The sequence below is a fragment of the Plectropomus leopardus genome, chromosome 11, assembly GCF_026936395.1.
Source record: "Plectropomus leopardus strain MGB_pleo_1.0 chromosome 11, ASM2693639v1, whole genome shotgun sequence".
Classification (NCBI taxonomy): Eukaryota; Metazoa; Chordata; class Actinopteri; order Perciformes; family Serranidae; genus Plectropomus; species Plectropomus leopardus.
Genome location: NC_142186.1, coordinates 28937925 through 28963716, shown reverse-complemented (window position 1 = coordinate 28963716; position 25792 = coordinate 28937925). Strand labels below are relative to the sequence as shown.

The window sequence follows — 25792 nt, the reverse complement described above, 5'->3', positions numbered from 1 at the left end:
ACCCAGCTTTCACTGGGCTCTGGTTAAGTGGGGCCAGGAAGAGATTTAGCCCCCACAGCATGAGCAGACACACACACACACACACACACACACACACACACACACACACACTCCCTTCTGTAAGCAAATATTGGAAAGTATCTGTTTTATTGTGTGGCTGACCAGCTAACAGCTTCAGGTCTCTGGTATCTACCTGGGATATGATTGATGTTTAAAGATAATGCATTTATTTTTAGTCCTGTATCACTCCAAACCAAACCAAAACGGCATGCTTCACTTCAATGATATGAAGTGAAAATGGTTGTAAATGTTGTATATAATGTTCTACAAAGCAAAGATGTGCTCAGCTGAGATCTGATATTTCACCTTTGATTGATGAAACTGGACGATATGTGTAATCTAGAAGAAGACATTTCTGTCCAACCAGTGTATACAGGATATATAAAAACAGTTCCATTTTGTTTTCTACTGTCCTTTTTAGTGTAGCAGAAAGATAAAAATAGATATGGATTTTGTATATATGGAAGATTCATAAAGACAATGACATCTGTCTATAGAAATGATCCAGTTATCTGGAGAAAGTCTAGGAGAAAAAAGAGGCTTCTTTATCAAGATTATCTCTAAATGTTTGATAGTTTCTTGTTTGAACAGTTAATTTTGGATGTTGTTTTTTTTTTTTTTAATCTTTTTTTCCCTTTTCTTTTCCACATAGTTTTGCACATGCAAGACTGGAAGATCATTGTGGAATGACATTTGTCTTAACTTGAATGGGCAAAAAACCCTTAACACTTAAATAAAAATGAATTTTGAATGGTGTCTGGAAAATCACCTGAAAATAAGAGTCATTGTGTTTTCCATACCTTAGAATGAGCTGTATGCAGCAGGTCCTCGTCCACAGATTCCAACATGTTGATAGGACCGAATGCATTTTCACAACAGCCACTGAAGCAAGAAGCCGCTTCATGATGAGCAACATCTGAAAAACACATTTTTTTTTTGTGAAACTGCTATTCAGCATTTTTGCCAGTTTAAATCACCTGATTTGTATGTTTTGGAGAGGAAGAGACCTTTGCGGATAATTCAGCTCAATCCGGATGTTTTTGTGGGTCTGTAAACACAGCACAGGCAGAAATCATCATGAGTTCTTTTATCCATCTGCAGCAGTTTGACGAGCTTGAGTTGCGGGATGGATAATTGATCTGTCGATCTGGTCGGAGCCAATCAGATCGATGGAGCAGCTAGACCCAGTTGTAATCAGCGTTTGACTTTAATGGCACCTGACGTTCTGCTGCTCCGTCTGTGCCCACAGTGCGTTCTGCACTCTGACAGTGTGGTGCAGTCAATAACCGAACGAAATATATATTCCAACAATTCTACTGATGAACGGTCCAGCTCCAAAAAAAAATAAAATCAGTTCGGGTGGGAGATGTTTTGATTGTGGCACGTTGCCACAAATAAATGAATGTGTGAAATTATAATTGGGGTGTTTCAGCTGGTTGAAATCTGCAATCCCCCTTGCTGAACGCAACAATATCCCCTAAATCTTACATACTGCTCCTTTCAGTAATTTTTTCTTTCAATTCTTGTTGTTTTCGCAGACTGGGAGTGATTTTGACATTTCCAGCTTAACCTATTTCAGTAGTAGAAGCCATTTAAATGTGGCTTACTCCAGCATCATTCATGAATGACTTAGAGTGACAGTTGGGCGTGTTTGGGGGTAAATGAATGGTAAAGAAGCAGTCTAGACTCAGCTTAGTGTCACCGTGTTTAACAGCTGAGTTTATGTTTCTGCAGGTTGAATTGTGACCTTCCATATGTTTCTGTTTCAGGCCTCAGCAACGTCCAGCCCGGGACCTGCGTCTCTGGGCTCACAGGTTCATGCTGCAGCCGTCAACGGAGACCGGAGCGCCCTCCTCAAACTCATCACAGGTAGACAACCAGCCTCTAAACATATTACAGGTTTATCTTTTACCACATCAACTGCACATCACAGGTAGAGCACACAGAGCCATCAAAACAAACACACAGGGTTTAGCTCACATTAATGTGTAGCAATGTGGAGTTTTTTTCTATAAGGAGCATCTCTTTGCATTCGCCCTGTTTATAAAAAGGTGAGAGTGCAGGGACAGCTGCAGCAGCTGGTGGGAGATTTGGGTTTTGCTCAGAGAGACGACAGCAGAGCAGGTGCTCGTCAGCATGGAAGCTGGAACCGAGGTCCTCCTGCTAAAAAAGGATGGTCCACCCTTCTGCGAAAGAAATGACATTATGTGGACATTCAGCCATTTTGATTTTTAATCTTGAATATAACGAAAATTGAGTCCTGCTCAGGTTAAGAATAGAAATGTCTGCAAAAAAAAAAGAAAAAATTAAGTAAGGCCACGAGCTATTGTCATTAACTACTTAAAACAAATTGGATTGATTTCTTTAATAAACAAGGTTACAAGAAAGTTAGCACAAAAAGAGAAAAAAACAGTAAATTACCTTAAAAATCTGCTAAAATATAATAATAATAATGAGAATTTTTTTAAATAAAAATAACTTGAAACATAATTTTAGATATAAAATTCTAATAATTATTTATTATTTAATGTTGATCCATGTTTCAAATGGTTAAAGGAATACTTCACTCACAAAATGACCATTTGTAAATCAGAAAGTCATGCTGTTGTACCTTGAACTTGTTGTTTTACCTGCATGCCTCCACAGAAAACTTATATTATGATTGATTAGCAACCATGTTTATTTATTAATTTTATTTTTATTTATCCTTTATTTAGCCAGGAAAATACCATTGAGATAAAAGATCTATTTTTCCAGAGAATTTTGGTTGAGAAGGCAGCACGATCAGCATAATCAGTTACAAACACAAAAAGTAAAACACAAAAGTAGTGAAGGCAGAGGGGTATACCAGCCATACCAGCAACATCCATACACGTTCCACCTGGGTCAAGGACTATATAAAGCAGCAACATGTTTCCTTCAAGGAATTTTTAAAAGACTTTTTAAAAAGCTCAAGGAAGGGAGTTCTTCTAAGGTAACAACATATTTAAGCTTATTCCATGCCCAGGGTGCATATGAAGTTAAAATAGTTTTACCAAGATCTGTGGACACCCTGGGGACATTTAAAAGAAGACGCTTTGTCTAACAACAGCAAACCTATATCGAAACATCCGTTCACAAACTCTCACAGTCCCCTGCAGTATAACCTGAGTCTCATTTATTCAGTGTTAGGCTCAGTTCTTCCCAAACACATGCATTTTCTCTAAAACCTTGCTTTTTAAAACTAAACTGAGAGTGAAACTTAGCTTCACTTTCTTCAAAGCCAGACTCGAAGACTGAGGTTGTTTAGGGACACTAACCCAACTAGGAGTTATTTGTGAACAGATGATTTGATAGTTCTCCAATTAATCATAAATTAATATGCTTGCCTTTTTCCATGGAAAAAAGAGGGGGGAAAAAGAATCGTAGTTATGTTTTAAACTTTTTACAAACTGAAAAAAATGCCTGAGTGCATTATTGTAATGTTTTGTGTGAACATGACCAACAATAAGTAACAATGACCATATATAAAACTATTATTTATATTTATATATTGTGGAGCCCTGATATAGAGAGCATCAAATGATCAACATAAATTCTCTTTGCAAGGATGCAATGTGTTCCCCAGGTTATCAGTGTTATAGTATTTCCTTATGACGACTTCCAGCTGCCCCCAAATAAATTGACTAATTTAGAAAAGTGGAAGAGGAACTCCTATTAAACAAAAGCAGTAAAAGACTGCATTTTAAGTACACAGAGGCCTTTTAAAAAACAGTTTTAAGACAAATTCCAACACAAGCCACATAATTGTACTTCAACACTTATTGACCCAGATCTTGATCTCTATTAACGCTCACTCTCTGACTGTGCTGTGTGTGTGTGTGTGTGTGTGTGTGTGTGTGTGTGTGTGTGTGTGCAGCAGAGCCGTCACTGCGGGACCGTGAGGACCAGTTTGGCCGGACCCCTTTGATGTACTGTGTGCTGGCCGACCGCCTGGATTGCGCAGAGATTCTGTTGAAGGCCGGCGCATCGGTCAACAAGACGGACCACAGCCAGCGGACCGCTCTGCACCTTGCCGCACAGAAGGTGCCACAAATATACACATAGACATACGCACAAATGCTGCACATATTTAAGCTCTTTTTATGGCATAAGGTTGATGACGTGGATATGGTGTTTATAAATTTGGAATGAATATGAAGACAAAATGTGATCTCATAGAGGTTTAATGGCAAAAAAAGCTTTGACAGTCCATAAGCTGCAGTGGGAAGCCAGTGCCCCCTAGTGGCTGTAGTTATAGCTTTAGGGCTTATGGGGGGGAGTGGAGGGGGGTGTCAACTGATTTATAGTCCCACCACATTGGCATTATAGCCAGGAGTTTCACTTACACACATTCTTAGAAATAAAGAATTATTCTGCATGAAGAAAATCTTGTTTCACAGCATTTTGGACGGTAAAATTCTGAAAGAAGAGCTGCATAATGTTCTTATCCCTGCAGTCTAGACTGAGAAACAGTCAGAAGAGACAAGATAATAATGAGACGGGGTGTTCGGTTCTCTCTCGAGGGATGGAGAAGGGGAACAGTGGGATGTGGTGCTAATTATATCGCTTTACAACTCATTTATTTATTGGTGGCGTCTTTTATGGGAGTGTACTGATACAGGATCATCATATCACTGAAGAGAGAGGGGAGGTAATAGGTTATTGGGCTCTGTCACATAGCTGGAGAAAGTGTGTGTGTGTGTGTGTGTGTGTGTGTGTGTGTGTGTATTGGGGGATGCTAGTGATGGGAAGCCCTGTCTCTTTGACATCTGATCAATAAATGGCTGAGACAGGAAGAGAGGCCAGGGATTACCGATCTAATTGGACTGAGAATAGGGAGGATGGCAACACATACACACACACACACACACACACACACACACACACACACACACACACACACACTCACACTCTCACAGTCTAGATGCATACTCACACACAAGATAGATCCGTCAGATTGTGGCATTGTGGTTGCAGGATGGCAAATATACAAAACACACTGACATGTGGACATGGTCATGCCCGTGTGGACACACACACACACCTTGCCGTCCGCTGACAGTTGTTGCGCAATACATGACCGGAAGGCTCGGTGGTGAGAGACCGAAACTGAGGATGATGATGAGGATGTAGAAGGGACGACAGGCAGAGTTTACTGTTTAACAGCTCATCACAGACGCTGAACTGAGAGGCAGGAGGAGCAAACAAAGATGGATGACCTGAAGATTGAACCAGACACAGCTAAAAGCCTGGGGAGTGTGTGTGTTTGTGTGTGTGTGTGTGTGTGTGTGTGTGTGTGTGTGTGTGTGTGTGTGTGTGTGTGTGTGAGGGAGAGAGAAAGAAAGAGAGAGAGATATCTGCTGGTTCATGACTAATATTGACAGGGTTCCCACAGTCATTAAAATCCTGCAAAAATGAGAAATTATAAAAACTGTTTTCCAGGCCTGGAAATGATTTGAAATCTATATAATGTTTTATGAAAAGTTTTGAAAATATGTTTTAAAAAATCCCAAAACATGTCTAAGGTTACATGAAAGACTTATCTGCAAATGCCTGAAAGTATGGATGGATTACTGAACCGGTCTACTACTGAGCACAGGCCTGAGGCCCAAAGTGTCACTGACTCAAAAAAGCCACAAAAAGATAAGAAAAACCAAAAAGTGACACAAAACATCCAAAAAAGACGCAAATCTACCTTAAATAGACAAAAATGACCTCAATGAGAAATGAGATGACCTCAAAGAGACACAAAACTACCATAGGAGTTCACAAAATAACGACACAGGCTCCAGCACCCCTTGGCCTTCCCCTGCAAAATGTCACTCAAATTAACATGTACTGACCACCACAAAGTCTGTGTGTCTTGGTCCTATGTAGGAGAGGTGGTGGGGCCCTTTGCACATCTGTGCCCAAAGGCCTATTTTCTGATAATCCGCCCATGCTGGAAAGTGCGTGCTCAACATTGTATGACTTTCAAACAGCAAATATAACACATGGCTCAACTGAGAGGCTGACCCTACAAAGCTGGATGTGGGCTCTGCACCAAAATGAAGGTCGCGGCTCTGGTAAGGCATGTTAAAGGGAAAAAGCATCAAGACTGACACTAGAGACCAAAACTGCTTTTTGTACCAAGCTGTAAACAAATTTATTTCTGTTGTAAAGTCGAGCATTTTAACATGGGAGACTGTAGAGAAGCCCAGTAATGTGTCCTAAAACCCACAAAACAGTTAGCATTTCAGCACCTCCATTTCCCTCGTCTCAAAGTCAATGTTTTTTTTTTTATGTTTTTTTGTATCGAAGCCTGAGATAACGTCCGTGATCAACACAAACTGAAGAGACTTTTACGTTTTGCTCTGCAACAAACAAAAAATACAGCAGACCCACTCACAAACTTTTTATGCGTCTCAAAAAATACAGTTGCTAACACATGGCTAAATAAAACTACAGAACGTCATCACGCCGAACACGACTTTACAGTCTCATAGGGATAACAACACGACTGTAGTGTGCTTCGTTTTAGCCTAACAATAGTTTTTTAATTCTGGTGATTGTATTAAAGCTTCAAAGATCCTGAGAGTGGTTTTCATTTATGAAGATTTTCTTGCTGAACATAAATGTGCAAGTATCATAATTGTTTGTTTACCACAGAGCTTTTTTCTACAATAATCCAAAATTCAATGGAAAAATTCCATAGGCTTTTTACAAAGGGACCAGGGCAATGTCAACGTCTGAATCAACCGAGGGAAAATGTCATCCCTGGAGCACTCTAATGGGACTAACTCTGTTTGCAGCCAGCCTCAAGTGGCCATTCAATGAACTGCAGCTTTTATCACATTGGCATTGTCTTCATTTTTCAGCCTCAAATGTTGCCACTTGGTAGAAACCCTGTATTAAGGTGAATTGGTGTTTTCTGAGCAAATTTTGCTTGTGTGTCGCAGGGTAATGGGCGCTTCCTGAAGCTGCTGCTGTCCCGGCGTGCTAACTGGCTACAGAAAGATTTAGAGGAGATGACCCCGCTACACCTGGCCACCCGACACCCCTCCCCGAAAGCCCTCGCCCTGCTGCTCAAACACATCGGACCTGGAGAGGTTGACACACAAGACAAGAACAAGGTACTAAATAACACACAAAAAAGTTGTCAGGAGGTTGTTTCGCCATGTTTCACTAGTAGTTCCACGAGCCCTCCTTCAATTATAACGTCGCATGGAGGCTACTTGGAGAGTGGAAAGAAAGCGGGTGGGGGATTGAAACGAAATATACCTGTCCCCGTTGACTTTCAGCCCGACTATTACAGATCGACAGCCAGTTGCAGGATTAACGCTGTACTGCTTTTTATAAACAATCAGGAAGACATACAAATATACAAATATAAAGCAAATACCTGCCGACTCCTTTTTTTGAGCTCTCTGCGGATAAATGCAGTAAATCGGCAGTCATTTGGTAATAAGCTGCATCAGTTTCCAGTTTAAACATTTCTGAATGGGATCTATGTCATGATTATCAAAGCTATTATTTTTATGGGCTCATGATATCTTGCAAAACATAATTTTTTCCATGTTTTACAGATAATATTGGGAATACAGAAGTAAAACAATCAGAACAGGACAAAATACTTAAATATTAACTGCAATTAAATACATGTCTCACTAAAATATCAAGCAATGACATTTTCTACATGTAAAGCTACCTGAACAGACCTATAAAAAATATATGAAAAAGTTAAACTGAAAAGCGGCAGATAGTGATTATATATTTCTTTTAAATTTAGCAATTTATTCATTTTTTCCTTCTTCTGTGGTGAAACCGGAATTTTTTGAAAGGATTTTCCTGCAACAAATGCATAACTGCAATGCATTTTGGGTTATATACACCTCTAGAGTTGACCATTGTTTTTCACTCACTCCCTCAGCCCTCTAAGACTCGATTTTACCAAGTTCAGTTTTTGACACGATTGGTATTTGCCCCCTTAAGATGTGAAAGTGCCGAGGGGAGGTGAACGAAGTTTTGGAACTCAGTGTTTGTCTTCCTGATTTTCCTCAGTCAGAAGGTCTAGGCGTCTCACCAATAATCTGCACAGAGATAACTGACCGACTGACTGAAGATTGTGTGTTAGAAGCAGGAATTTGACGTCATACACTCATAAACCCAGAAATGCACACAAACACTGTCTCCTTTGTCTGTCGGAGCTGATGTGCATCTGACATCAGTAGTTAGTTTTGTAATAATCCAATATGCATCATCGTGTCAGATGACAGTGGTTTTCGGCAAATCTCAGAATAGCTCAGAAGCCGTCATGGCAACCTTATCTGGGTTACAATCTCAGCTCCCTGCTTGATCTTCAATATGAGCTTTGTGCAGCACATTGTCCTCATATTTAATATCAAAGTAAAGTAAAACGTAAATGGAGACATTAAACCTGATTTTACAACAGTCCCCTCTGTTTAAAACTCCAGTCATCATTTTTGGCTCTTCCTTTTCATCTTTTTTTCACTTTCTGTGTGTCCAGCAAACTGCCCTCCACTGGTCAGCGTTTTATAACCGACCTGAGCACGTCCGCCTCCTGATCAAGCACGACTCCAACATTGGCATCCCAGACAGCGAGGGCAAGATCCCTCTGCACTGGGCAGCGCACAGTCAGGAGCCCAGCGCCACACAAACTGTCCGCTGTATACTGGTACACACTATGTTGCACACACACACACACACACACACACACACACACACACACACACACACACTCAAGTGAATCATCATCCTTTATCATCACCACCTGTCAGCCTGCATGTCTGTTTCTCTTCTGTGGTTGTCTTGTGTTTCTGTTAAAGGAAGCGGCTCCGACTGAGTCCCTGTTAAACTGGCAGGACTACGAGGGGCGGACACCACTGCACTTTGCTGTCGCCGACGGTAACGAGGCAGTAGTAGAGGTGCTGACGTCTTACGAGGGCTGTAATGTGACAGCTTATGATAACCTCTTCAGGACGCCGCTGCACTGGGCCGCTCTGCTCGGTGAGTGAACACACGGCCTGGATGTGACCCCACATCAAGCCGAGTGACAGTGACACACTGACACAAAGGATGTCATGTGGAAATCATGACCAATTTCCCCAAAACACAATTCTAATTAGACAAATTTTTACACTGGTCAGCTGAGTTAAGCCAAAATGGACCAGTCATTACCCGCATACTTGTAGCCACGCCTGCAGCGTGTCTCAAGGGAGGGTAATGTTTGTCTGTCTGTTGGTCCATCACTTGGTCGAGACGGAAATATCCCAACAGCTATCAGATGAACTGTAGAGCTGCGACTGACTTTTTTTTTTATTCAGCTGATTATTATTTTCCGATAAATCTATTTATTATAGAATAAAGATGTGAGCATATTGAATTATTTTATAACATCTTATAGTTGAGTGTTGTAAGTGTATGTAACCTTTTTTTATTGTAACTACATGTATGTATATACTGTATATACTATATGTTCATATATGAATATGTATATATACTGTATACACTATGTGTATATATGTATGTATATACTGTATGTTCATATATGTATATGTGTATATGCTGTAAATACTAGGTTTGTATATATGTATGTATACTATATGTATACTATACTATATATGTATATATACTATATGTATCTGTATGCTGTCTATGTAATCTTAATGTAACACAGTGTGACATTTACCTCTTTGTCTTCTTTTTACCACAACTCTTACTGTATGTACATTATTGTGTGAATAATGTACATTATTGCAGTATAAATATAGTTTAAAAAAACTCTACCTCTCTAAACCTGTTTTTTAGCACCTCACAAAGAGTAACACAGTGCTTGGTTATCGTGTAAACGGTGACAGTTAACTTATGTTGACTTGAGGTGGTATTATTTTTGCTTTTCTGTTAACAGCTTTGTAAAGTAAACTGAAAAAAATATATAAGGTGCCTTTGTAAGAGAGCATAGCTGAATAGAGCAGTTGTCTCAGGTTTTTTTTTGTCATTGTTTGTCACCAACACCTCCCACTAGTGTAAACATGTGTTTTTCAGGTCATGCCAGAATCGTCCACCTGCTGTTGGAGAGAAACACATCAGGCACTATTCCCTCTGACAGCCAGGGAGCAACGCCGCTGCACTACGGTGCTCAGAGCAACAACGCTGTGAGTGTTACACACAAAGTTGGGAAACCCGCTGAGTCAGCGTCATGCACCCTTATGCAAAATAGTTGTTGATGATGAGATACAGTTGTCCCATCCTGTTTGTTCACTGTCCTAATGTCTTTCTGCCTGTAGGAGACAGTGGGTGTGTTTCTGTCCCACCCCTCTGTGAAGGATGAACCTGATCTGGAGGGGAGGACAGCATTTATGTGGGCCGCCGGAAAGGGCAGTGATGATGTCATCCGCACCATGCTGGCCCTCACTCCTCACATTGACATCAACATGGCCGACAAGTACGGAGGCACCGGTGAGCATCTGAGGAACGAGAGGAATTGATGCTTCTCTTAACCACTTTCACCCACTCTACCCAACATAAACGCCATGGCCATTATATTGTACACAAACACGTACACACACACACGTTTATCTTGCGTTTGTTTTTGTGCCTCCACACCGGCGAAAGGCGTGGCCGGAAGCATTATTTTTTTGTTTGTTCGTTCATCCCATTCTCATGATCACATTATCTCATTATGTCATCATAGGAATTCCTTCTAATTTGGCACAAACGTGCACTTGGAAATTATCTTTCAAATTTGGCACAAACGTGCACTTGGACTCAGCACTGATTAGAAGTGATTCGATTTTAGTGATCAAAGGTCAAGGTCAGTGTGACCGTGGATTTGTCTAATTCTGGTGATGCAATATCTCAAGAGCACTTGGAGGGAGTTTCTTCAAATTTGTCACAAACGTCCAATTGAACTTAAGAATTAACTGATTAGAATTTGATTGTTTAAAGTCAAAGGTCAAGGTCACTTTGACATCACAAAACATGTTTTTGGCTATAACTCAAGAATTCAAATGCTAATTATGGCAAAATTTTACAATGTCTAATAAGATATAATGATAATAGGATAATATTTCATCTAAAAAAGGTGAAAGGTCAACTTCACAGTGACATTGTAATGTTTTGCAAAACCACTTTTCTGGTCCACCCTGAAACTGTGCTGGTTGTAGAGATCGTCTGTACTGCATTAAGGTGTTGGGAAGCATCCACATTTTCACAGACATGGTTCAAACTGTAAGTGTCACTTGACAGGTGCACGGAGGCATGCGACCACGAGGTGGTAGTTCTAGTTTCACAGTCTGGCCTGCTGCTTGTTTTAGGCCAGGGCTGATGATGTCACATGGGATTCCCCCCAAGGTAGAGACCGCGAGACTGAGGAGGAGAGGGAAGTGATACTGTCAGCAAAATTTGTGTGAGCCCATTGAATAGACTCCCACCCACTGCCAGCACTGTCCTCTGAAACACACACACACACACACACACACACACACACACACAGACACACACAGACATGCACACATGACTTACTGCCATGCTGTGACCCCAGGGTTGTTTGGATGTATAATCTCCATGGTGATAGCTCCTCTGCTCAGCCAGGCAGTCATTGTTTATGCATGCATAACATGCAATGGTTGAGTCATGCTAATGAGATGGTGTGAAGGGCAGTGGAGGTGACCGGTGCCCAGATCACTTCCATGTACTTGACTCTAGTCTGGTCTGTCTGGGGACTGGAGGGAGGGGGAGCCACCAGGACGCTTAAGTGCATCACTCCTCATTAAATGTGTCTGTTTAACCCGTCATTGACCAGGCTTTAGCCACAGCCCCGAGAGGAGCTGCAGCAGACGGGAAGAATGAACAAAGAGGCAGACAAGGAAGGAGCAGTTGTCCTGGGGGTGTTTACTGTCCAGTTAGATCCAGTATCTTTTTTTATTTATGTGTCTGTGCATGTGTGGGTGTTCACACAGCTCTCCATGCGGCCTCGCTGTCAGGCCATGTGAGCACAGTGAAGCTGCTGTTGGAGAGGGGAGCGATGGTCGACTCTCTGGATGTGATGAAACACACGCCGCTGTTTCGGGCTTGTGAGATGGGACACAGAGATGTCATACTCACACTCATCAAAGGTTGGTGTAACTGGTACACAAATGCAAGCATCCTATTAAGTACACAGTTTCATGTTCTGTACCACTATTGTGAGTATTCATCTCTACTATACTGCTCCAGAGTCATAAAATCAGTACTGAAGTCCATGATGTCAAAGATGATCTCATTTTTGCACACTATATGTCTTTCAAGCTGTTGTGGTAAGTTCAATTAAAATAACTTTTTGTCATATTCACTGAAACTGTGACTATATCAACACAGTAGTACATCAAAAAAAATAATTCATGAGAAAAATATCGTATTCCTCTGTCCCGTCGAAGTGCCTCCAATGGCATTAACGCATGAGACCAGACCATCTGTGGTGTTTCTAAAGTCCCAGAACACATTAAACCAATATCAAAGAGCAAACAACAACGAAGGCTGACTGCTGCGTCACTTTACATCACCTGTCCTGGCCAAAAATGCTCAGGAACACAATTCAAAGACTACAACTGATGGCCAACCAGCATGCATGTCCTGCGTGTGAGGAAGTTACTCTCAATGCCAGCAGACGGCAGTCGTCTGTAATCGTCATTCAAAAACACAAAGTGAAAAAACAAAGCGTATTGATCATGCAGCAGTAAACAGCAACACAGGTTGTCCATCCATCCATCCATCGTCGTCAGCTTATCCGAGGCCAGGCCGCCAGGGCAGCAGGCTGAGCAAAGCACTCCAGACGTCCATCTCCCAAGCAACGCTCTCCAGCTCCTCCTGGGTAGACCCCAAGGCTGTAAGTCTCTACTGTGCCTGCCTTTTGGTCCAGTAAATCCAGGTATTTTATACCCGGGCTTTTTTTTGCCTTATGCGTCGATAAGCAGCTTTCATAGGAATGAACTGGGCCACAACCCTATGGCTGTATTCACACTTTCTATTATACATCCATGTATTAGAGGCAATAAAATGGACATGATTTTTTCACAGATTATCTGCCTCATGTAGTACTGTGTGGATGTTGTGACAATTTCAGCAAATATGACAGAAACTTACTTTCCTAAAATGTATCAACAGCAGCTTTAAGAGTGTCATCACAACTAAATGGACAACAGTCAAAATCAGCCAAGTTGGCTAAAGTGGCACATTAACAGAAATGTTTACTGTTGTGCACACTCTCTGCAATCCTAAACTTCCAATATTAAGGTTCTGCACGTGTGGACCTGGTAGACGTGGATGGTCACACCGCTCTGCACTGGGCAGCTCTGGGAGGAAATGCCGAGGTCTGCCAGATATTGATGGAGAATGGGATTAGTCCGAATGTGCAGGTATGAATGCACACACTGAAAACATACAAAAGAAAATACCTAATGATTTTTGAATCCCTGTTTGATACTCATTAATAACATTTACATCTTAAATAGGGAAGTTTGTTTACTGGGCTGTGCAACTCTAGCTTTCAATCCACATCATCGTTTATTGCACAAGAAGATCTCCAGTTTTGCAAAAGCAAACATGATATAACAGCAGTCTGTTGTAACAAACCAGAGAGTTCATCTCGAATCAATTTAGTCAGCATCCATCTGTTGCACTTTTCCATCTGTATACTCCCACAAATGACGGCAATATCGCACACTGGAGGGCTTTCTGTCCACAAAACAAGGATTGCAGATTTGCCTCCCTTTAATTACGACAAAAATCAGTTAGACGTCTGAAGTGGCATGATGAGTATTAATCAGAGGATAAATCTGGAAATTAAATCTTCTTCTGCACTGCTTTATGAACAGTTTGTGTAAGTTCTCAGCACCTGACTGTGTAACGTTTGGCTTCTCCTGAGCAGGATCAGGCAGGACGGACTCCTCTGCAGTGTGCTGCTTATGGCGGCTACATCACCTGCATGGCTGTTCTCATGGAGAACAACGCCGATCCAAACATTCAGGACAAGGAGGTGAAAATCCAAAAACACATCTCAGTCTACTTGCTAGCAAAGTCAACCTGGAAATGTTGAGTACTCCAAAGTTTTATGTTTATATGTACAGTATAGGTCCCCAACATCAAGAAACTGCAGGATGCTAACTTGCATCTGTTGGGCAATTTGCATAATGTGTTGAAAAGAACAACTGTTTCAGGACTGGTGTGTCCCACTTGTTGAAAATTACTTTATTATACTTCCTTTGCCACGGTACCTGCCTTTCTTCTTAACATTTACCAATTGTGCATCAGTGGACCAATAGTGATGGTCTGTGAATTCAAATGTAGACTTCCTGCAATATTCTGTTCATATGTTTATAAATATTGTAACTGATTTAAAGTTATTTCACTTATTTAAAAAACACGAAATAGAAAGAGTTAGTCTAATCCAGCCTTTACAGTGTCCTCTAAAACATCTAAATCAAATTAAATTAATCAAAATCAGCCCAACTGCAGTTAAAATATGCAGACTTCCAGTTTTAAAAAATCCATTTTGAATTTTAAAAATATTACAAATGGATTCAGCATCCTCAATAACCCCAAAACCACCCAGATAATGTCCAAATTGGCCAAGCACCTGCTAAAGTACTGTCTATGTATTATGCAAATGTGTGCACATTATGCAGATTTTGCAAATTGCCCAACATATGCAAGATGGCATCCAGCTGTTTCTTAATGTTGGGGACCCTGCTATACATTTTTTAACATAAAACTTTGGGATACTCAACATTTCCAGGTTCACAATCAGGCTCTATAGGCTGACAAATCTGTCCATGATATGCTGAACTTTTGGACACATCTGTAGTTTGAATGGGTGCTCTTTGTACGGGTGCACAGGGGCGGACTGCACTCCACTGGTCATGCAACAACGGCTACCTGGATGCTGTAAAATTGCTGCTGGGCTACAACGCCTTTCCCAATCACATGGAGCACACTGAGGAGAGGTGAGGACTGCCTAGAGGGAGGAACCGGAAGGTGAAAAGAGCTGATATATGAATGACAGGTGTTTGTGTCATGCAGGTACACCCCTCTGGACTACGCCCTGCTGGGGGGGCACAGCGAGGTGACTCAGTTCATGCTGGAGCACGGCGCTCTGTCTATAGCAGCCATCCAGGATATCGCCGCCGCCTCCATTCAGGCTGTCTACAAGGGCTACACCGTCCGCAAGGCCTTCAGGGAGAGAAAGCAGCTCCTTATGAGGCACGAACAGCTGCGCAAGGATGCAGCCAAGTAAGAGATGAGCACACACATATATACGCACTTCTATATTTGTGTGCTCACAGAGCCACACATCTACAGGAGGCCTTCATTTCTATCACTTCATGATGGTCATAATTGTTGTATAACGTCCTTTTTGTCACACAATGCCGTTTGTGTTCATCACTCGCTCCTGTTTCTGTCTCCACTATCTGTCTCTGTCTTCGTCTCGCCCATATAGGAACAGTCACACTCTCTCCATATCTATCTTTCTCTCTGTCATCCCTGCACACACATACGTCTTCCCCCTGTCTCTCTGCTCTGGCTTGTTCTCCTTTTGTCATTTGCACACCAGTCTCACCTTTATTCTGTCTCACATGATGCGTTTGGGGCTACATTGACGTCAGCTTTTTTTGTTATTTCAAACAGGAAGTTTTGCTGAGATAAAAGTATTTTATGAGATTTTTTAAAAATATATATAAAGTACTAAATCTTGCCTTCTTAACATATTTTATTCCTGATTAATAATGAAGCTGAGACTAAAGTAGTACCGAGTAGTGTGCAGCCTCGAAGCTTTATTCATAATGCTGACATTTGAATTCTAAAAAAATATTTGAATGCTGCACTTTTTTTTTTGTCTATTCATTGTTCAAGGTTCTCACATTCAGAGCATTAATAAAGCAGCAAACAGCTATTTGCATGTAAAAATCTAGATCTAACTGCCGTTCTTTGTTCAGGAAACGAGAAGAGGAACAGCGGAGGAGAGAGGCAGTGCAGAGAGTCTCTGTGGTCACTGCAGAGAAACGAAGGCTCCCTTCAGTGAGAACAGAGCAGGAAAAGCTCTCCCTGGTGAACATTATAGAAGACCTAACTATAAATGACTCAGGCGTGGAAACAAAGAAATTATCCAAAGCTGAACGCACAAAGAGCAAAGAGGAGAGACTCAAAGGTACACAAGCAGAAATTCTTAAAGTTGCTCTGATGGAACGTGCAGTTTGAATTGATAGTAGCTTCCCAGTTAGGATGTTTGTTAGTATTAGAGGCTAAAATAAAAGTTTGACCGAGAGGTTTGAAAACAGCTTATGGGAATTACTTTAAATTTGGCGCAAACGTTTAAGAAGTCTCAAGGAAGAACCAATTAGAAGGACAAAGGTCAAGTTCAAGGTGACTTTACATTCGTCTCATTCCAGTGACAGCAATATCTCAAGAACATCTTAGGGAAATTTCTTCAGATTTTGGCGCAAACAACCACTCAGACTCAACAATGAACTTGGTGGCCAAAAATCAAAGTCACTGTGAAACAACAACGAAAACAATGAAATGATTAGATTTTGGTGGTCAAAGATCAAGGTCCCTGTGATCTTGTATCCGTTTCATTCTCTTAAATGCGATGTTGCAAGAAGGCCTCATGGAAATGTATTCAAATTTGGCACAAACATCCACTTGGATTTAACACTGAACTGATTAGATTTTGAAGGTCAAATATCAATTTGTCTATTACCTTGCCTCCATCTCATTCTTGTAAAAGCAATATCTCAGTCCCTAAATTTTGGCACAAAGGTCCACCTCAGGTCAAGGATGAACTAATTAAAATTAGTTGGTCAAATGTCAAAAAACATGTTTTCGGCCATAACTCAAGAATTCATGTGTAAATTCTGACAAAGTCTCACACAAATGTCTAATAGGATATAATAATAATAATAAATAATAATAATAATATAATAATAATAATATAATAATTAAGTGGTTACATTTCATGTCTAAAAGGTCAAAGGTCAACTTTGACATCACAATGTTCAACAAAAACACTTTTCTGGCCACTACTCAGCATCATAACTTAGGGACAGAATGAGAGACATTTCGCCACTTTTGAATTATAAGAGCTTCAAAGTCAGTATAACTTTGCTGATTGTATAAATCTTCTGTGCTGCCGGGTTAAAACATTTTGCACAAAACCTCTTGTATTTTTTTTTGCTCTCGGCAGCCCACAAGAGCAGATCCTCCAGAAGAAGTAAAGCACCTGAACCAAATGAGCTTCCTGATGCTTCGAACCTCCCCAGTCATGTGACCGGTGACACTGTGCCCGGTGCTCCGCAGACCACCAGGCTGAAGGAACTTCTCTCTCCTGCCTCCTGCAGCCAGCCACCCAGTCTCAAACCCAGACCGCCCTCCATGCCCAAAGTCAGGGAACGACCCTCCTCAAACACATGCGCCCCCACAGGCGTCACAGCGATAGACCAAACTGACACTGTCACCAGAGAATGCGGCTCTCACAAAAAGAGAGACACTCACTTGACTTTGCAGACTGCCCCCGGCAAGACTGATGCTCACAACGCTCCACAAAAGCACAGAAACCACAAGGAGCAGACCTCAGAAAGGACCGCCACCAAAGACCAAACTCCCTCATCAGGAAGCAGTTCATCTTTAGACCACAAAAGCCCCTCGAGAAAGACTCTGTCTGCCACACATGCACCCATCTCCACACGCATGCACGGGGAGCACCACAAAGAGCAGCGCAGGAGGAGAAACGAGGCTGCACGCATCATCCAGCGAGCTTGGCGAAGGTGAGTTCACGCTCGTTCCTGGAGGGTTGTTCAGAGGTGAGGCCTCTCTGGCTGTGGGGGACTGGCACTGCCATGTGGTGCCCACATGTGCCCTCTCCCACATACATGCCAACTCCCCCCCATGTTCGGTCTGGATGCCATCAACACTTGAGCAGCAGGGGGGAGAGCGTGGGAGATGGGTGAGACAAGAAGGCAGGGGGACAGACGGGCTATAATCTAGAGCTTTCATACTGGTTTAACAAGAGGCTAAAAGTTCAGCCGTGCTGCTCTAATAGCTACCAGCAGCCTCGCTTTGCTTTTCTCTCCCTCTTACACACACTGCGTTTCTCTTAGAGGCTGCCAGTCCGCCACAGGAGGCCCTCTGTTTCCATTCAGCTTCACAATTATATTCTGTATGTGCTGCCTATTAACTGCCTTGAATAAACTATGTTTACTTTGTTTATGCTTGGTGAGTATTAGTGTGAGGACTTGCCAGCTTTTAGACCTTTGAACACAGTCTGAATTGCTTTTATTGCCGGCTGTGTATGTCCTTGCATGGATGTGCGTCTGCAGGTTCCACGCACGCAGACGGAGAGAGATACCGGTCCGCGAGGAGGCGGCGCCAAGTGATTCACACCACGCCCACACCAGGAAGAAGACGGAGCTCCGAGCTCAACCCACCAAACTGTTGGCGAGTAAGAGCTCAGTGCTGCAGAGCATCTATGGTGAGATCATCGCTTTTTAGCCTCGCACACACTCAGCACCGAAAAAGGATGTCACAGATTCAACATGGGTCACATATACAGTTCATTATATATAATATATTGTTGAGCGGAGCAGTTACAGACCCTAAACAGTGCCTGAGAGCGATGCTGCATTTGTATTGTCTGGTAGTGTAATAGTGTATTAATCAAGGTGATGGCATGCTGTTTGTAAATGGAGAAGACATTATGCTAGAACAGTGCGTCACTGTTTCCATCAGCAAATTCGCAGGTCAGAATTGAACAAATGTGAACTCAGAGCTGTGAGTCCCACAGAGTCAGCCGCAGCTCTCATCTCTTCATCTACACGCACACTAAGATTTCACTTTTATTCCCAATATGACAATATTATTATATTTGATATGGTTTATGTAAACAGAATATTCCCATTTAGATATTCCAAATAAGGCCTTTTCCAGAATTTGGCATTTTGCGTTTAAGACATGTGGGATGTTCCGGTATTATTCAGTTTTTAATAGCATTATTTGGTATTAAATGTATATAATGCATTTTGAAATATGCATCTTAACTGGGCTTATCACTGCAGTTAACGATGCATGGCCTCTTGAAGTTTGCATGGCTGTGGTAGAGATGCACGCCCAAAAGAAAGGCCCACATTTATGATAATCAGAAACATACCTTTATTTAAACATTATAAATGCTTCAATATAAATATTGAATATTGAATATAAATATTTGACTCCAAGTTGAGTGTTTTTTTTTTTATTATGGACAACTATAATTAAAAATAAATAAATAAATAAAATGACTTGATCCGACTATTAAGTGCATCCTATGTAGCCAAATCTTAAAATAGCTAATTCCTCTGTACAACAGAGCTTCATTGTTTTCTTAGGCTTTAACAATAAACTGATCTGGACTGATATATCAATTCAAAGATCAACAATCCAATATTATGGATGCAAAGTAAATCAATACATATCGTCATCTTTAAGATATGCCTTTATTTTGAAATTACCACGGCACGTCTGTGCCAACATTTCTATCCAGGCACACTTCCTTCCTAAAAATTTAAACAGTGCAAGTGGCCTTGCACCAGGCAGATAATGATAATCATATTGCAGGATCTAAATAAGCTTGAAACAGCCGCCCACAGATGCCATGATGGATATGAGAACTAGATACTCGCAGTATTTGGTTGTACTCACTGTTTTGTTGATGATCCAGGACTTTTTGGGTGTTGATTAATTTGTAGGATGTGTGGAGAGCTGCTGGTTGAGGCTGAACTATTTTGTCCAACTTTTGCGTCAAAACAAAATAAAAAAAATTACAAACATTCCTCCAAAATAAACAGGTCTTAACAAAAACAAAGTACAAATCAACGGGGCGATAAACATAATTATCAATAAAACTGAGATTTAATCAAACACACTGCAGCTGAAGACTGTCTCCTCTTTGGTATCTTCCCTGCTCGAGTAATTCAGCACACCTGCCTTCAGTGAAAGGATCCTGAGATGCAGGTCAGGTGATGCATTCAAGTGACTCAAAAAAAAAGGGAAATTACAAGGGCTTGCTGTGGCTCTGTTGACTCTATTTATTGATATCATCTCATTGATCACAGGCCCCTGAACTGAATCAAATTGAATCGTATTGTGACAGACTTTGTGATATCAGCGAAGAATCAATATAACATTGTACTTGGACAAAACTTGTGATTTACACAGCGAGAGGGAACATGCTTCTTTGCGTACTCAAGTTTAATTTGAATTCCACTTTCACCATCCTGATGACATCCATGAAATAATCGCCAGTGCGCCAAAATTCACCGCTGAAATTGACTTCCAATACAACAAGTTCACCATTTACTCCTATCTGTCTTTTTTTTAAAATAATACTTCGTATTTTTGACCTATTTATTAAGATCAGCGTGAACAAATGTTCTTTGAGCTGAATGCCACAGGCAGCCCAAGGACCTCACAAAGTAGTCCGTTACTGAAAAACTGTTTTTTACGATCCATGACGCGATCAACTTCAAACAAGCAGGAACATTGTTCTGTGGCACTGCGATTAAGTAATTCTGGATAACATTTTACACATCAAACTCTTTAGCAAACAGATGTGTGTGGTGACTGAGTGGATAAAGTAGACGCCCCATGAATGAAAACAGTGTCCTTGCCGCAGTGGCCGTGGGTTTGATTCCTGCTTGTGGCCCTTTCCTGCATGACATCCCCTCTCTCTCTCCCCCTTTCACACTATTGATCTGTCCCATCTAATAAAGGCAAAAATGCCAAAATAACAATCTTAAACTCTTTGCAAAACACTATTCAATCTATTAACTCTGCTTATGGAAGCCCTGTGAGAGTTTGCATTGGTCTATAGCAGTTCTCTTAATACACCTGACATTTTACTGATAATTTAGGTGTCTGTTTGGGACCAGTAAGGATTAAAAGTTATCATTTTTTAGGCCCTAGTGAGGATTGAACTCACGACCCCTGGTTTACAAGACCAGTGCTCTAACCACTGAGCTATAGAGCCCTTGATGTAGACATAATTATCAGCTGATGATTTTGAAGACAACACCTTGAACAACCATGGGCGTGAGCTCAGACTGGGTCGGCCAGTCACAGGAGTGTCCTGAGCTTTGTTACGCAGCAGCAGCTGACTGAAAGCAGAAACTAGTCACATGATCTGACGGGAAACAGCGTTCAGGTTGAGTCTCAGCTGCACCTAAACATTATTTTATTAAACAATATAAAGTAAAGTTTTACCTCCTCAGCAGAAACAAGCAGTATTGAGTTAGAGGCCACAGTCAGGAGGACACTGGAAAGCACAGGGATGAATGCACTGAGGCCTCAGATAGTTTCATACTATGCAGAGTGGAGGAGCCAGGGATTGAACCACTAACCTTTTGATTAAGGGTCAACCTGCTCTAGCTCCTGAGCCGAATTTCTTGCTATTTGTGTAACATCTCTTACCAAGTTGCTCATGGCCTCCCCCCCCCCATGTTTTTTGAAAGAAATCGCACCAATTTGAGTTCAAAGGTTAAAAATACGCGTCTGAAGACAGCACGAGAAAATGCTGTCGCCTCAAGTTTTAAAGGGTTAAAACGTAAAAACTGTCACATTGAGAAAAGAAGATGCTGGAAATCAGGATGGTAGTCATTGCGGTGTAAAACGGAACAGAAACCATCTTGTAGGGTCACTATTTACAACTACATTTCTTTTAAGGTTATTTCCCAACTTGCTTCTGATGAAAACGATTACACCAAACTTCCTTAAAGAAAAATGACATATTAACAATTCCTTATGTGTCTGCAAAACCACATAACTCCAGAAACGCATGATAATAGAAGAAAAGAAGACGCTGGAAATCAGGATGGTAGTCATCGCGGTGTAAAACGGAACAGGAACCCGTGTAAATGTCTGTGTGATGCTTCAGTCCGCACACCCGGACAGTATCAGTCTGGTGTCCTGCGTGGACCCTCTGCCAGGGTTTCGCCCCACAGACAGGCCTGACCTTCATCACACATCACCAGGTGATGATGGGAGAATGGGCAGAAACCTCGCAGCGCCAAAACATACACGCCATCGCCGCTTACAGACAGACAGATAGACCTCCCCCTCCTCCCCCGGACGTGGTTCTCCCCTCCCCTTTCTCACCTCACCTCCCTCTCTCTGCCCCTCTCGCTCTCTGACAGTCCTGGCACTGTGAAAAGTTCAGAGCTGTCAGGGGGAATGTCAGACGACTGCGTAGAGCTATCAGCTGAACACACACAAACCCCGACACGGTGCCACACACATTACTGACACTCATTCTCACACTGCCTTTTTTTTTTAACAACAAGCAGACAGGCGTTTCACTCCAGACTGGGTCACACGGCCCCGTTAATTATCCTAAATCATTTTTCTACATTGCCTGTTTTTTAATCTAACATATATCACTAATATCTATTTATCTAGCTGTAGAAACACACATGGAGACCAGAGTGTATTTTTGCATCCCAAAACCAAAACTACGTGTCAAATAATTGCCGTGTGTGAGCTTGATTGATTTGTTGATTAAAAAAAAATGACTTCTGCCCTGTAGTGTAAACACGCCATGTTAAAAGCACAATAAAGTTTAATTAGTTCTTTCCACTGAGCTTCTCCAAAACCACACAATTACACATAAACTACCTTCTGTGGAATCCCTGTGTGTCCTTACGCCTACCAAACACTACAAGACTTTAAAAAAACTAACAAGGCTAAAGTTCGACATCCAATCACATCTAAAGACAATGTGAGTTTTTTTGTCACACACTAACATTTTGCAAAGACTGGGGATCTTGTTTGGTCACTATTTACAACTCAGTTCTTTTGAGGTTTTCCCAACTTGCTTCTGATGAAAACGATTACGCCAAACTTCCTTAAAGAAAAATGACATATTAACAATTCCTTATGTGTCTGCAAAACCACATAACTCCAGAAATACATGATAAAAGGCGTCATATGATGACAGTATTCTTGTCAGTTTGGCATCAATATCCATAAAGAGACTGTATTTGTGTACAATTTTGGACTGTGTCTCCACCAGTCTCCACGTGTCAGCTGTGTTATTTCAGTGTGAGCAGACAGTGGAAATGAGAGACAAAGAGTTTCAAAAATTAAGATTTCTCACTAAAACGATTATTATTGGATCAGATAGGCTATAAATTCTGTGGTATGTGGCATCAGTTTTATAATATATACTTGTCCCTATACAAATAAACATGAAATAAATAATGCACGCTGAGTTAAACACAGACTTCACTCCACAACTCCTCACAACAATTTCTCCTCCATGTTTACAGTCTACCCAGTTTGCTGCTTCCTGTTTCGTGCTGCATAGAGCGCAGCTATTGGTTTTGGATGTTCATGTTATTAAACTTCACTATTTACATGAGCAAGGACTAAAAACTCGCAATAATATTAAACAGGTTTGATTTAGGGCATCCCCCACTTTCCTGACAACCCTCAGTTGACCTGTAAAAAAAATAAAAAGTAAAACAACACATGCACCGTAAAATCTGCAGTCAGCCATGAGACAGTTGTTACACAAAAAGATCCTTCATAAAAGAAGGTAACATGTTTTTTTTAATAAAAATGTTCAATTTTTTATCTGCTGCCATCATCTGAGCGCACCCAAGAGGCTAAACAGACCGCACCCAAAGAGCACCTGAGCGAACACTGTCCCTTTATTTCTAGAGCCGTCTGCTATAACCTTCTAACATCGCAGCTCCAGTTAAACTGTGTCATACCCATAGTCCCCCTGGAGTCAAAGAGCGTGTCCCAGCCTTCTTTAAATAGCCTTGGAGAAATGGAGGAGCGAGAGGTGGATCTGACTGAGAGTTTGAGGACACTCCAGACAGACAGCCTGTCACTCATAGTGGCCTGTCCTTAATTATGTGTCATTTTAAACCTTAATAAAATGTAAATGGGTGTTTAGATTTGTCATGAATGTTGAAATTTGCTGTAGAGACCAAAATCATTTTTTCGTATCAGGCTGTAAACATTATTTCTGCTGTAAAGTTGGGCATTTTAACATGTAGGTTTATGGGGATTGTCTATGGACTGTTAAAAAATGGACGTAGCTACTGTGACAGCACCTATTTGTTTGTGGATTCACATTTTGTAAACCCCAAATTCAGCATTTTGCCCTTGCCATCTTTTTTTTTTTTTGTAGCTAGAAGTAACCATATTTGGGCGAGAGTGTGTCGCTGTAGAGGAGTGATAACTCTTATTTCCTCAATTTTTAAAAGGCTTTTGAAAGACTGATTTAAGACATTTTACGATCAATCAAGACCCCATTTTTAGATTAATGAATTTAATACCTTAAGGCTTTTTATGCATCTGCAGGAACATAACCCTCATATAGTTGAAAATTAGCTACAGAAACCAAAACCACTTTTGTACCCGGCTGTGAGCATGTTTCTTTTATGCTGTAAAGTTGGGCATTTCAACACGTGTGTCTATTGAAATTGTCTTGCTTTTGGAGCCTCAAGTGGACATTTGAGGTCCTGCAGACTTTGGCACTTTCTTGTTGGTTTCACTTTTCTGCCTCACAGGAAGCCAGTTAGTGATCACCAATAATATTAAGGCCCTAGTGAGGATCGAACTCACGACCCCTGGTTTACAAGACCAGTGCTCTAACCACTGAGCTATAGAGCCCTTGTTGACAGTCTTAGTCTCAGATGAGATTATCAAGACTACACCTTGAACAACCACAAGTGTGACCTGACTACATGAACCAGTTACAGGAATGTCCTGAGCTTTGTTATTCAGCACCAGCTGACTGAAAGTGAAACTGTTCACATGATGCAGATCAACCAATAAATGTGTCTTTAACATCCTTCAGGAAACTCTATGGCGAGACGAGGGCGTTCACTTCGGGGCTCCCAGTCCCAGCTGGTCCTGGACATGCCTCTACGCACCCAGAGCCAGTGTAAGTGGACGCACAAACACGCAGCTTTTATAAAGTATAAGCGTCCGCTATACAAGGCCATGTTATGTTCTTATTCTCCAGTGAGCGGCATAGACTGTGTGCACCTGACTGACGCCGTGAATCAAGCCCGGCAGTACTCCTACCACCTGAGACCACAGAGCGCTGGACAGGGAACGAGAGGTCGTGGAAAACACTGAAGAGAGAGAGAGACACACACACACACACACACACACACACACACTTCATATGTTCTTTGATGTTTTCTCAGCTGGCTGGCAGCCTCACCTCTATAGAATTACTTTACACATTGTTCGCTCAATGTGGAGAGCTTTCTAAAATTAAGCCATGTGACATCAGAGCCATGACCTCACAGGGTGGGGTTAAGTCTACAGAAAATGGTGTGTGTAAAAGATAACCTTTCATCCATTGTGGAAGAAACACATACACACGCCGTCTCCCTCGTTCTCTGTCGCTCTCGCACACACACTGAGATAACCTTTCCTCCTGTTGTGGAGAATGAGGCGGTCTATCAACAGCCGGTCATACAGATAGCCCACCTGCAGCCATGGACACACACACACACACACACACACAGAGTTACTCTTTACACAACAGTCTGGACTCTAAGTGCTTTCCCCCTCAAGAGAAAAATGCATATCTCAGCTATGCAGTATCTTTACTAAAACATGCATTTGCTAAAAATAACCCATTATGTATAATTTTAAATACACCTGAATTTATGTTCTTTTTATT

General features: G+C 41.5%; 1 protein-coding gene and 2 non-coding genes across 4 annotated transcripts in view; 1 reads left to right on the top strand and 2 right to left on the bottom strand.

Annotated features, from left to right (window-relative positions):
• Nucleotides 1-25708, top strand: part of invs (inversin) — a 34879-nt gene extending 9171 nt beyond the window's left edge. Inside the window, exons 3-19 of one of the 2 annotated variants that reach the window (XM_088084542.1) lie at nucleotides 1830-1929; nucleotides 3962-4125; nucleotides 7020-7193; nucleotides 8588-8755; nucleotides 8907-9087; nucleotides 10126-10235; nucleotides 10368-10539; nucleotides 12042-12197; nucleotides 13354-13475; nucleotides 13988-14095; nucleotides 14956-15062; nucleotides 15139-15348; nucleotides 16053-16264; nucleotides 17300-17879; nucleotides 18432-18583; nucleotides 24953-25039; nucleotides 25121-25708. In XM_088084542.1, the coding sequence (XP_087940668.1) occupies nucleotides 1830-1929; nucleotides 3962-4125; nucleotides 7020-7193; nucleotides 8588-8755; nucleotides 8907-9087; nucleotides 10126-10235; nucleotides 10368-10539; nucleotides 12042-12197; nucleotides 13354-13475; nucleotides 13988-14095; nucleotides 14956-15062; nucleotides 15139-15348; nucleotides 16053-16264; nucleotides 17300-17879; nucleotides 18432-18583; nucleotides 24953-25039; nucleotides 25121-25236 (2919 nt within the window). In that variant the 3' untranslated portion in view covers nucleotides 25237-25708. Of the gene's footprint in view, nucleotides 1-1829; nucleotides 1930-3958; nucleotides 4126-7019; nucleotides 7194-8587; nucleotides 8756-8906; nucleotides 9088-10125; nucleotides 10236-10367; nucleotides 10540-12041; nucleotides 12198-13353; nucleotides 13476-13987; nucleotides 14096-14955; nucleotides 15063-15138; nucleotides 15349-16052; nucleotides 16265-17299; nucleotides 17880-18431; nucleotides 18584-24952; nucleotides 25040-25120 lie in introns of both variants that reach the window. The other variant, XM_088084541.1, reaches the window with a different exon arrangement.
• On the bottom strand, nucleotides 21043-21115 carry trnat-ugu (transfer RNA threonine (anticodon UGU)). Its single transcript has one exon. It is a non-coding gene; the product is annotated as a tRNA-Thr (tRNA).
• trnat-ugu (transfer RNA threonine (anticodon UGU)) lies at nucleotides 24693-24765 on the bottom strand. Its single transcript has one exon. It is a non-coding gene; the product is annotated as a tRNA-Thr (tRNA).
• Nucleotides 25709-25792: the final 84 nt, after the last annotated feature.